Source organism: Trichechus manatus, unplaced genomic scaffold (genome assembly GCF_000243295.1).
Source record: "Trichechus manatus latirostris isolate Lorelei unplaced genomic scaffold, TriManLat1.0 scaffold00014, whole genome shotgun sequence".
In the NCBI taxonomy this organism is placed as follows: domain Eukaryota; kingdom Metazoa; phylum Chordata; class Mammalia; order Sirenia; family Trichechidae; genus Trichechus; species Trichechus manatus.
In genome coordinates, this window is record NW_004443950.1 from 11404381 (window position 1) to 11416855 (window position 12475).

Below are 12475 nucleotides of genomic sequence, written 5' to 3' on the forward strand. Positions count from 1 at the left end.
GGGGGGTGGGGGCAAATTACAAGACACACAGCTGGCCAGCACTGCTTTATTCAAAGTCAATTCCAGGTATATACTGCCCTCAGGGCAATTTCAGTCCAGCACAGCAGAGTCCCTGTACTAACCACAAAGAATCTGAATCCATGATCCCCACAATACCAGGAGTTTCTCCAAAACAATGATATTAAGTAACGCTGAATACACTGTACTTACCAAGGCAGAAAAGCATTTGAAAAATTTCTTTCTTATTAGAGAAGGATTTCTAACAATACTGTTAGCCAACCAGGTAATTCCGTTAATACAGAACTCCATTTACTAAGCAGTAGAGTTACTCAAGTTTTACTGTATGTGGGGTTATTGCCAAATGCAAAATGAGATGCCTTCATCAGTTTAGAGGGCAGATTTCTACTTCCCCAAATAAAAATTGAGGCATTCTATTACCCTATTTGACAGAATTCTCCAGTGACCAATAAGGTAAAATATTAACCAGTCTTCTGAACCAAAAGCCAAACTGCTTTCAGGGCTTGACTTTCACATGAAGTCTTTACTCCCTTTTACTCTCCAGAGGGCTCACAAAGCTTTTTCCTGGATTAAACCTTCCTGGGGGGCACGCTCACCTGCCGGGCGTAGGCCATCTCGATGCTATCCAGAGAGCTTCGACCGGGGGGTCCAAGGTCACTGATGTAACTTGGCTGCAGATAGAGACACATTAAGAACAGTTTTCAGTCATGTAAAGAAAAAAAAAATCACATCTACATACTCTTGTCTTTAACATAGCTGTCAGGAGTCTCTGTTGTCTAATCAGCCTTCCTCAAAATGATGGTTTCAGGGGTTTCAATAAAATGCAACTCTCTTACCACGAACACATGAGAAGGGAGCAGGCATGGGACTTGCTTAGCTCGAAAATGATGGGAGGCTGGATTAGCCCTATCGATATCTCAATGACTGTTTCTGGAAATGCACATCTTTCTAACATTCGGTTTCAATCCTAAGTCCCCTGCCCCGCCTCCCTGAATGTCTTCACACCAGTGAGGCCATCACGTTTGTGTGGGTCTCCTGCTACCATCGATCATAACCTGGCAGCTGAGGAGGGAAAAGCATTTACAGGGCCACAACCTCAGGATGGAGACAGTTCCAATGTAGAATCCACACTAAGACAACAGCTGCTGATTGATTTCTGGCATCTGAAGATGTGAAGCCCGTCCAAGTTGGGCAGTCATTCATTAAGTCAGTAAATATTTGCTAAGTGCCTGCCACGGCACAGCCATGTGCATATCCTTTCTCACAGGGATGAAAACCAGCAAGCCCACAGAGCCTGTGTCCAAAGAGCTTACCATCTGATGGGGAGTTAGACACAAACATGAAAAACTAATATTCGTCTTTTTTTTTTTTTAAAGAAAGACTAAAGCTAATCTTTTGTTACCCTTGCAGTGAACAAATACGTATCAAAATAATGCCTACTGGGTATATTCTTAAATTTCCAATACATTGTACTGTACCATAGCAGAAATTAAATTCTTTAAGCTTATCTCATTAACAATCAATGCTCTATTCTCCAAAATCTAACACAAAGCAACTGAAAGAAGGCTGCCTGGGAAACTGACGAAGATAGCAGTAAAAATTCCCAGCACTACCAAAGCTGGCAAAGGGAAAACGAGCAAGCGTGCACCACAAAGGGTGGAGAGGAGGGAGGGGCAGGAGGCAGAAAGTGGGGTTTACACCGACAGGTTCTGGAGAAAGGGACATTAGACTCTCAGGATACCCGGGTTCCAGGAGGGTCACTTCACTTCTGGTTTTGGGGTCTGGGGCAAGCACATTCTCTTGGAACCTCGGGTTCTCATCAGTCAAATGAAGGGACTCTCCTAGACTACCTCGAGAGCTCCTCCGCAGCTCTGAGCTTCTGGAACCATCAGTATTAAAAGAGATTTAAAGAGTTTACAGACCTTGGTAGACACTGCTGGCTGGCTGACCCAACTACCGTTCCCAATCCCTACCTCTCACTTCTACCCCCGCCACCTTTCATTACAGAGGCTGGCACTATAGAATTAAATACACCCAGTTGCGTGCCGGTAAATATTTAACAACGGGCTGTTGGGAAAGGGGGCCTGACTTGTAGCATTTGCTGATTTCTATGATGTAAATACTCCTCCCACAGCAGACTTCAAGCTATCCAAGGTGACAGCAACCACACTGCAAATTTTGTGAAAATTTAACAACAGGGTTTCACAAGCTGGCCCCTACACATCACAGAATATACCTTTTCCCAGCCTCCACTGTAGCTAGGAGTAGCCATATGCCCCAGCTCTAGTCAATGAGATGAAAGCGTAAGCTTGCTAAGATATTTTGGAGACAGTTTCTGCTTTTCTTGGCAAAGGAGGAAAGAGCCTGGCATGGCATTTTAGCCTTCTCCCTTTTTTTCTGCCTTAAATGCAAATGTGATGTCTGGAGCTGCAGCAGCCATCTTGTGAACCTCAAGTAAGTGTAGGTGCTAAGGATGGCTGACTACAAAGAAAGGCCCTGGGTCTCTGGTGGTTCTACAGACCAACTGAATTAAGGCCAACACTCTCCACACCACCACACTTCCTCTTATGTGTGAAAAACAAACCCCTATTGAAACCACTGAATCTCAAGTTTTCTGTCACTCACAGCTCAAAGAATTCTTAACTGAAACACTCAAAGAATTAAAAAAAACCACCAGGTTGCAATAATAACAATAGTGTTGCTATGAGTTGACTCGACAGCACACAACAACAACATCAAACTTACTGAACATTTACTACGTGCCAAGCACTGTCTAATTTCCGTAACTCAACAATCCTAAGAGGCAGGTACCAATCACCGTTGAGTCGATTCTGACTCATAGCGACCCTAGAGGACAGAGTAGAACCGTCCCATAGGGTTTTCAAGGCTGTAATCTTTACAGAAGCAGACTGACACATCTTTCTCCCGTGGACTGGCTGGTGGGTTCGAATTGCTGAACTTTCAGTTAGCAGCCAACCACTTTAACCACTGTGCTACCAAGGCTCATTAGGCAGGTACTTCTATTATGTCCATTTTACAGATGAAGACACCAAGGCACACTGAAAGGCAAGGAACTTGCCCAAGGCCACTCCAATAGGAAGTGGTGGAGCCATGGTTTGAATCCATTGTCTGGCATCACACTCTGCACTTCTCAGCCTTCTCAAGACTGCCTCCCAGGGCAACTTTCCAAAGACAGCCATCGTGGAACAACAGAGTAGTGGTTAGAAATCCCGGCTCCACCACTTACTAGGTATGTGACATTGAGTATATTACTTCTGAGTCTCAGTTTCTTCAGCTGTAAAATGGGAGCAATATAGTATCCACCTCATAGGTTTTTGATAAAGATTAAATGGGGAGAGTAATAGTACTTATCACAGCATTATTGTATGAAGTAAAAAGCTCAGCACAGTGCCCAACACATGGTCAACACTCAATAAACACTAGCTGTTACTATTACTTTTTTTTGCGGGGGGGGGGATCAAATTACTTTATTTGAAGGAATGGTACAAACGAAAGAACCTAACTGTATGTTTTAGTACAATTTATGGAAAACCTAAAGGTAAACCCAACAGGTATGTGCTGTCTTGGTGACCATAGAAGTCACCCCTATGGCTATGGGGAAGCCAGGCTAAAGCTTAACTCTCTCCATCAATGTCTCCTAGGGTATGGTTGTCAAAGAGATACTTTGCCAGGCCAGGTTCCCGGGCCACCTTCTTGCGCAAGTTGGTTACGTAGTCACCCAATTCTTTGATGGATTTCACATGGGTCTCAACGAAGTCACACAAATGGGGGTCCTTCTTGTCAGTGGCCAGTTTGTGCAGTTCCAGTAGTGACCGACGCATGCTTTTTTCCAAGTGTAACGCACACTCCACTGCATCAGCTCACCTCCCAGTCATCACGGTCTGGTTTCTTGATATCCTGAGGGAAGATTCGGCCACCTTGTTGGTTCTGCAGCTTCATCAGTTTCTCAGCATATTCCTTCCCTCTCCTCTTGAGAATGATGAAGACAATATATGGCAAAATTCTTCAAAGCCACATCATCGCAGTTGAGGTAGTTAAGACATGGACAGGCAGACACAGGAGGCGTAGAGCTCCAGGTTGATCTGGAGGTTGATGGTGGCTTCCGAGTTCTGGCTGTAGTTCTAGTGCATCTGTGAGGGGGATGCAGTCATCAAGGCAGCAATTGGGCAGGGGGGGTGGACTTGGGGCGTCTGAGGGCACTGTTGTGAGGTGGTGGCGGAGGTGGCTGGGAGCAGCTGGTTGAGGGGAGGTTGGTGAGCACGGGGCTCCGTTCAAGCACTGTTGAAGCAGGAGACCACAGCAACTCTGCGAAGAATGTCTGTTACTATTACTTTTATAATCAAAAACCGAACAACCATAATGAGCATAAGCACAAAGCTGATGCTGAGCAACAATGGACAGAAACCGACACTACAGAAAGATGACCTGAAATATTTTACTTTGTGCTGGCTGGAAATCCTCATCACATTTTTCTACAGTGAAACAGACATTCCTTGTTTGAACAGAACCAGCACATTTTCTACTTCTAGACTAACTCTAAGTGTTCCTAGTAACACTGAGATGAGGGCTGTGTTATAAGATGGCCACCTTCTGGAACAGGACTAACCATACGGAACCTGAAGATCCCACAGTCTTTTAAACATTAGAGCACTGAGCCTGTTAATTCTAGAAACCTAGTTGGGGAGAATAAATGAGGGGATGGAAGGGGAACAGCACTAAAGTATTTCTGCTGGGCATACTCGTTTGAACTAAATATGTACATGAACAGCCTTGAGAAATATTTTCCAGTACTAAACACCTAATTTTTTAAATTATCCATTCAAAAAGTAGATGGTTTTCGGCCTCTGAATTTCCATTTAAATTAATTTTGCCTAATGTTCTTGTTTACGAAAGTACTTCTCCTTCATCTGTCCTTAGCCAAGCCTCTATATCACCACATAAAGTCGATTATCCATCAACAGGATGTGTACATGCACATTTCGGAGCAGAGAACTGGCCAATGCTCAAGCTGGAATTCAAAAGCCAGCGACTGCTTGAGGGCTTGGAAAGTAGGTGCCAGCATGCTGTGTGGGAATAATGTTCCAAATTCCTCAGACCTCTGGGTTTTTCTGCACTCCAGCTTCACTGAGTCACAGCAGGGAGTGACAGAAGCAGGAAACAGGGACCAGAAAGGCAGGGAAATGGAAGAGTAGGGCCGGAGAGGAAAACTAGGGGCTCAACAGGAGGGTGGAGATACGTGGAGAAATAGCAGCCTTTGGCAGCAGACATAAGATCTTAGAGTAGATGTGTTCCCAAAACAGCCGTCTTAAGAGAACATTCCAGGACAGGGAGGACGTGGTTGGACAGTGGTGGGAAGGGACTGCAATGCTTCTTTTTCAGTTTTGCATACTTTTGTTAAGCACCTACTATTGTGCAAAGGAAACGCCGATGGCATAGTTTTTAAGAGCTACGGCTGCTAACCAAAAGGCTGGCAGTTCGAATCCACCAGCCATTCCTTGGAAACCCTATGGGGCAGTTCTACTCTGTCCTACAGGGTCACTATGAGTTGGAGTCAACTTGACCGCAACGGGTCTGGTTTTTTTCAATTGCACAAAGCACCTCCAGGGATGTAAAAAACTCTTCCCAAGGAGTTCACATTCTAGTGAGAGGAAAAGGAATATAACTTTTCTAGCAAATACAGAGTAAAAAGAAAATATGACAGCAGTATAGAAGAAAGAGAGTTTAATTTCTAAGTGGAATGTTTTGGCATCATGCATGCCAAATGGAACCAAAGTGATTAATTTGCGGTAGTTGGCTATAAAATCTGTACACAGAAGCCCAGGACACTAGGATAAAACGCCAACTGGGGACTAGAAAATCCAGGTTCTAAATGCAACCCAACTAATGACTGTGTGACCTTGGGTAATGACATCTACTTTCTCTGGACTCTCAATCCTCATGGATAAAATGAGAAGAATATCTGGGCCATTCATACGATGGAGCATATTATAGTCACTAAAAATCAACAGGGACTTACGCGTACTAACCTGGAAAAAGCTCCAAAATAAATTAAGTAAAAAAAAAAAAGAAATCAAAACGAAATGTTAAATTGTAGAACCTAATATATAAAATGATGCCATTTATGGAATAAATTGATAAGATGTACATATACATGTAGATGAGCACATAAGTACCTGAGAGAGAACTGGAAGGATGTGTGCGCCACAGACACAGGCGACCTTTGGGTGGGGGGCCGAGGACAGTGGCCGAGTTTTCACGGGTGGATCTACATGCCTCTATACCTCTACCATCTGAATACTATGTAAGAGAAGGTGTTCATGTATGATATATCATGACAATAAAATCCAGGGCCTGATGAGTTTGTTTGTTTTTTAATTTCTTTTTGAAAGAGCAGCAGAGCACTCTCTATACTTGAAATCCTTCTCAAACTCCATATGTGAAACAGGTCTGTGCAGAGCAGTCACCTTCTCAACCCCCCTGGAAAGGGCCAGGGAGCCAAAACTACAGTTTGAAATCATCTAGTCTGGAGTTTTCAAACAAACTTGCCAGTCTACATTTTAGTATATTTCACTGAATCTAACATACCATCTACTGTAAGACATAATGTTATTTTATTTACCATGAGGAAGGAAAAAATGCTGTCAATTAAACTATGACACACTACTGAATTTAAGACATATCCTGATTTCAGAGATGTTAAAATGTGGAAAAAATGTGCGACTGGATATAGTGAAATGAGTTCCTTTTATACGGCCTTTTGCCTTGGTTCTTTGGAAAAACAGCTTGAGAGATTTTCCCCCTAAGCCCTGAGGCTTTACGTTTGCCCTAGTTTTCTACCCCAGAGGGTTTGTTTCTTTTGTTCAGATTGATTAACATTTCCTGGGTAAGCTGTAAACAAGGATGGTTTGATACTTTTTGCCTGGACCTGGGCTGTAGCCTGCCCTGTGATTAGCATATATCCTGCAGGGATTGGTCAACAGACTATGCAAATAAACTGACTGTGGACTACGCAAATTAACTGTCTATAGCCTACTATGCAAATGAACTGTCTGTGGCCTACTGAGAGGGGATTGGTCAGTTCATGGCCCTGTTGAGAGGCTCATGCCTTGAAACTGACAAGGAGTTACAGATATAAGAAGCCAACACCACAGAGGTTTTGGAGACAGAAAGAAGCAAGAAGAAGAGAGCGAGAAAACAAGGAACCTCCTAAAAGAGCTGTAACAGAGATCAAGGACTGTAACACGTAAGACAGTGAGAGGCACGGAAAAGGCCCAACAGCAAAGCCAGTGGCAACAGGCCCAGAAGGGGCCTTGAGGTAATCAGTGGTGACAGACAGCAGGGCCAAGAGAAGCCTGTTCTGAGGGGGCTGAGAGGAGGTCTACATTGTCAAGAGGAGCTGAGAGCTGTCCTACACTGAAGAAGGGAGACTCTGCCTATGTGCTTCCCGATCCTGATCCTAAGTTGTAGTCTGCTGATACTGATCCTGAGTTGTACCCTGTTCTTTAATAAACCACTTAACTGTAAGCATGGTCTGTGGTGTTCTGTGTGGCCACTGCAATGCATTATCGAACACAGCAAAAAAGTAGAGAGTGCCATAGGAGGGATGGCTGGTGTCACAACTGGTAAAAGGTTGTAAGGTAAAGGTATGTTTGAACTCCACCTCATAGGGATCAGCTTAGGCTGATTTTGATTCACATTATCCCCCCTGAAGTTAGACAGGTTTCAACACTACTACTACTGCCAGCACTTTACAGTGGAAATTGATGAAATATGGTATTAAGTCAGTAGCTATCAAAATTAGAGACTCTGTTCAACATACACTGTTCCAGACCACAGCATGGAATGTTACCACCATTTTCTGTTCAGCTTCGCTAATAAGCCTGTTGCTTGCTAGGCCAAGTCATTCTCCAGATAGTACATCAAGGGACTACCCACTGACTATGTTTAATACCAACACAAGGAGCTCTGGTGGCGCAATAGTTAAGCAGCCGGCTGCTAACCGAAAAGGTGATGGTTTGAACTCACCCAGAGGCTATGCAGGAGAAAGACCTGGCAATCTGCTCCTGTAAAGATTATACCCAAGAAAATCCTATGGAGCAGTTCTACTCTGTCCTATAGGGTTGCTATGAGTAGGAATCGACTCAATGGTACCTAACAAAAACAATAACAACACAGCCACTAGACTACGCTGAGGTTAGATAAATTGACCTCTACATAGTGTTTTAAAAGTTGGCTAGTGTATATCAAAGATTCCCAACACTGCTTAAATCCCACTCACTGTCAAGCAAGAAGCATAACACTGGGGGTTGGGGGTGCTCTTCTTCACATTGGCCAGATACAGAAACGGGGGCACAAGGGTTCTCAGTCAGGAGTCTTTTTCTTGCTTCAAAGCACATCATTTTTATTCAGACTACAATTTGAGAAGTTATTAACAATCTTTAAATTGCCTATCTTCCTTTTTAAACATTACTACCTCTTTCTTTAACGCTATCCCTAAGGAAATTAATTTCCCAAACTGACTATATGCTGTTGAAGCATCACTTCCTTTATTAAAACTTGCCAGGAACAGATATTACCAATGTCCCCATGTTCTTCTGTTATAGGAAGGCTTGAGGGAAAACTGTTGCAGGAGCCACCATATCCTAGTCCATTTTTGCTTAAATTAAAAAATTTAAAAAAAAAAAAAAAAAAAAAAGGCTCGACCCTCTCTTTATAATAAATTATCCAAATTTAAACATTTTCCTTCAAATGTAAGATCAGCTCAAAATGATCTGGAGTTTCCTTTCTAACTAAGTAATGACTCTTTGGATTCCAACAACTTTATTCCTGGTCATAATGGGCTCAGAAAAGAATATTTCAGATATCAAGTCATACTTCTTTAATTTTTCTTCTACTGATGCCCAAAGGTATTTTTTTCATTACTAGCAATAATTTATAAACAAAGGAAAACACTTAAAAAGGGACAGATCCATCTTAAAATGATGAACGTCAACTTAATACTTTGTAGCCTACCAAATACTAACAACCATGACAAATAACTATTAGGATGTGCCAAGTGTGTACTCTATGCCAGGCACTGGGCTAGGTGCTTTACATACGTTATCTACATTCCTTAGAACAGCTCTGCAACAGAGGCATTTTACAACGAAGAAATCAAGGCTTGGGAACCCAGGCCTGCTGAATTCCAAAGCCTGTCTTCTGGTCTTCCCGTTTTGTGATCTCCTATAAAGAGGGTGGAGAAAGTGTCTAACCAAGTGGAGATAATACCACATTTCCATCATTATGAAAATAGCCTATAAAAACATAATTCCACACACCCACCAGAATGGTTAAATTAAAAAACACAGAAAATACCAAGTGTGGTGAGGGTATGGAATTCTGGTAGGAGAGTACATTCATCAAACCATTCTGGAAAGCCATTTGGCAGTGTCTACTAAAACTGAACATACGTACACGTACCCTACATAGGGACGGACTACCTAACAAGCAAGGTATGCACGGGCTTACTTGTGATTACTTACTAATCTGTAGTGCATGATTTCACCTCAATTGTGCACTACAGATTATTAAGTAATCACAAGTAAGCCCATGCGTACCTTGCTTACTATAAGCTGGTTCGTACCGTGCTTACTGGTTAATCCACCCCATGACCCAGCAATTCCCCTCTTTGGTGTACCCAACAGAAATGCAAACATACGTTTACCAAAAGACATGGACAAGAATGTTCACAACGGTGCTAGTTATAAAAGTCAAGAACTGGTAACTACCCGAATGTCCATCAATACTAGAATGGATAAACAGACTACAATTATTTGCATAATGGAATACTGTTTGGCCATGAAAATTAATGATCTACAACCACATATAACGATATACAGAATGTTAAGCAAAAGAAGCCAGAAACAAGAGTATATATTATATGGCTCCATTTACATAAAGTTCAAAACTAGACAAAGTTGATCTATGACATGAAGTCAGGACAGTGGTTCCCTTGTTGGTAAGGGGGTGTACTAAACGGAAAGGGATACAAGAGGGATGGCTGGCATGCTGGTAATGCTCTGTTCCTTCATCTGGGAGCTGGTTACATGGGTGTGTTCTGTTTGTGATAACTCATTGAGCTGTATATTTACGACCTATACACTTTTCTTTATATATGTCATACTTTAGGAAAAAAGTTTAAAAAAAAAACAACCAACAAACAAAACCTACAAGGTTCCAGAAAATGGCGACTCCCTGGTGAACACAAAGAGAGAATCATTTGAACCACTTGTATAGCAAAGCAGTCCACCCTGCTAGATGTCACAATAGAGAATAGCAAGAGCATCGATAACTCCTTTCCAAGGGGACTCTTGAGGTCAGGGAAGAAGAGTCTACTAAATAGACTAGTCTATTTTTAAGAGAAAAGCAATCGAGAAAGAATATCTCATTAGCAACTTTAATTAATTCCAAATCCCAGTACAAACCACAACCTATTAACACCATTTTAAAAAATGAAGTTTATAAAACCATGAGCTAGTTTAGTTATTTACCTAGCTTCATGAGGAACTGAGAAAGAAACATTAGGCTGGTCAAGGGTTTTATATATTAGTTCTTCTTTCCAAAAGACTCTGACTTTGGGTTGGGACACAATTTAACTAAGAAATGTGAGATAGGGCCCTTAATGAGCAATTTCCTAAGACAAATGACTTTAGCATCCATTTCTTTGGGGGCTAATTAAATAGAAACACTGGTTTTTAAATCAGGAGCAGATATGCAGTTGCAAGACACATGAAGTTACCCTGCAGGCAGGAGAAGCTGCCCAGCTACCCACTCTTGACCCAGACTTCAAAGGAGTGACAGCCAGGAAGCCAACAGTCCTGGGTCTCACCAGCATAGCACATGGCTCTGTAAGCTTCGGTTTTCCCCCTTATCTGAAACTTTTTTTTTTTTTACCCAAACAATAGTAAGGAATGGCCATTCTGGGTCAGGTGCTTTACAGTATCACTAATCTTTCCAATAATGCCACTTCACCAATGAAGACAATGAAGATCTGCAGGGTTGCATAATTGGACAAGGTCTCAAAACTAGTCAGTGCTGCAGCTAGGATTTGAACCCCAGGGCTGACCGCACCTTGACTGCAGCCTTATGAGACTTGGAGCCAGAACTACCCAGCTCAGCTGCTCCCAAATTCTTGACCCACAGACACTGTGATACGATAAATGCTTGTTGTTATCAGGCACTAAGGTCTGGACTAATTTGTTACATAGCAATAGATAATGAAAACAACCAGCCAGAAGGCTAGTTCAATAATCTGAGCAAGAGGATGGTGGTTTGGACCAGGGTGCTAAGAGTGGAGGTGGTGATTAGTGGTTGGACTCTGGGTATATTCTGAGGGTAGGGCTAATTGGATTTGCCAACATGTGGGAGAGACTGGGTATGAGATGGGCAAGAAGGAGAGGACGAAAACAAGGCTGAGGCTCTGATCTGAGCAAGTGAAAAACTGGAGTTGTCATTTATAAAGATGAGGAATTCCATGAGGAAAGAAGGCTGCACAAGGAGGGAGGAAGGAGGGGTGTTTGCTATCACGACTCAATTCTCAATTTACCTGAGAGGCTATCAGACATCCAAGTGAAGACAAGAAGGCAACTGGATATATGAGTGTGGGGTGCTGGGATACAGGTATTAATCTGAGAGTCCTTAGCACACAGACAGTATTTACAGCCACAAGCCCAGGTGAGATCAGCAGGGCAGTGATTAAGAGAGAAAAAAGAAGAGATCAAAGATGGAGCCCTGGGACACTCAAACATGTAGAGGTCAGGGAGTTTGAGGAAAATTCAGCAAAAGAGACCGAGCAGAAGCAGCCAGACATGCTGGAAGAGATTCAGACAAATGTAGATGTCCTGGAAGCCAACTGAAGAAGGTGTTTCAAGGGGGAGGTAGTGATCAACTGTGCCAAGACTGCTGGTAGTCAAGTATTCTTTGAGCTCACATTTTTATTAATAGTGGTATATCTTTGGGATTCAACCTACCTCGCTTTCTTGAGTAAAGTCAAGGGCATCTTCCCCTGACGCCAGCAGTGTGTGGAGAATTCGCTGTTTCACTTGCTCCCACTCGACCAGCATTGACTCTCGATGGTACTCCTCAGCCATGGCGAAGGTCTGTCAGAGAGGAGCAGAGCAATGCCTCAAGCGAAAAAACAGAGAACAGGGTTCCCCATAAAGCTGAACAGAAACAAAAAGCCCCCCAGACCTACCACTTCTCCATAAGTAAAGCAAAAGCAATTGACTTTAAAAATTATCCTTAAAGTACAATGCTCTACATTCTACCTTGGTGAGTAGTGTCTGGGGTCTTAAAAGCCTGGGAGCGGCCATCTAAGATACTCCACTGGTCTCATCCCTTCGGGAGCAAGGGAGAATGAAGAGAACAGGATACAAGGACAAGATTAGTCCAAAGGACT

The 12475-nt window shown here is 42.8% G+C and overlaps 1 protein-coding gene across 3 annotated transcripts in view; it reads right to left on the reverse strand.

Moving 5' to 3' along the window:
* Window positions 1-12475, reverse strand: part of NUP93 (nucleoporin 93) — a 118841-nt gene that overhangs the window by 30075 nt on the left and 76291 nt on the right. Inside the window, exons 5-6 of one of the 3 annotated variants that reach the window (XM_023726885.1) lie at window positions 12048-12176; window positions 615-689 (exon numbers count right to left, since the gene is read on the reverse strand). In XM_023726885.1, coding sequence (XP_023582653.1) covers window positions 615-689; window positions 12048-12176 — 204 coding nt within the window. Of the gene's footprint in view, window positions 1-614; window positions 690-12047; window positions 12202-12475 lie in introns of all 3 variants that reach the window. The other 2 variants (XM_023726887.1, XM_023726886.1) reach the window with 2 other exon arrangements.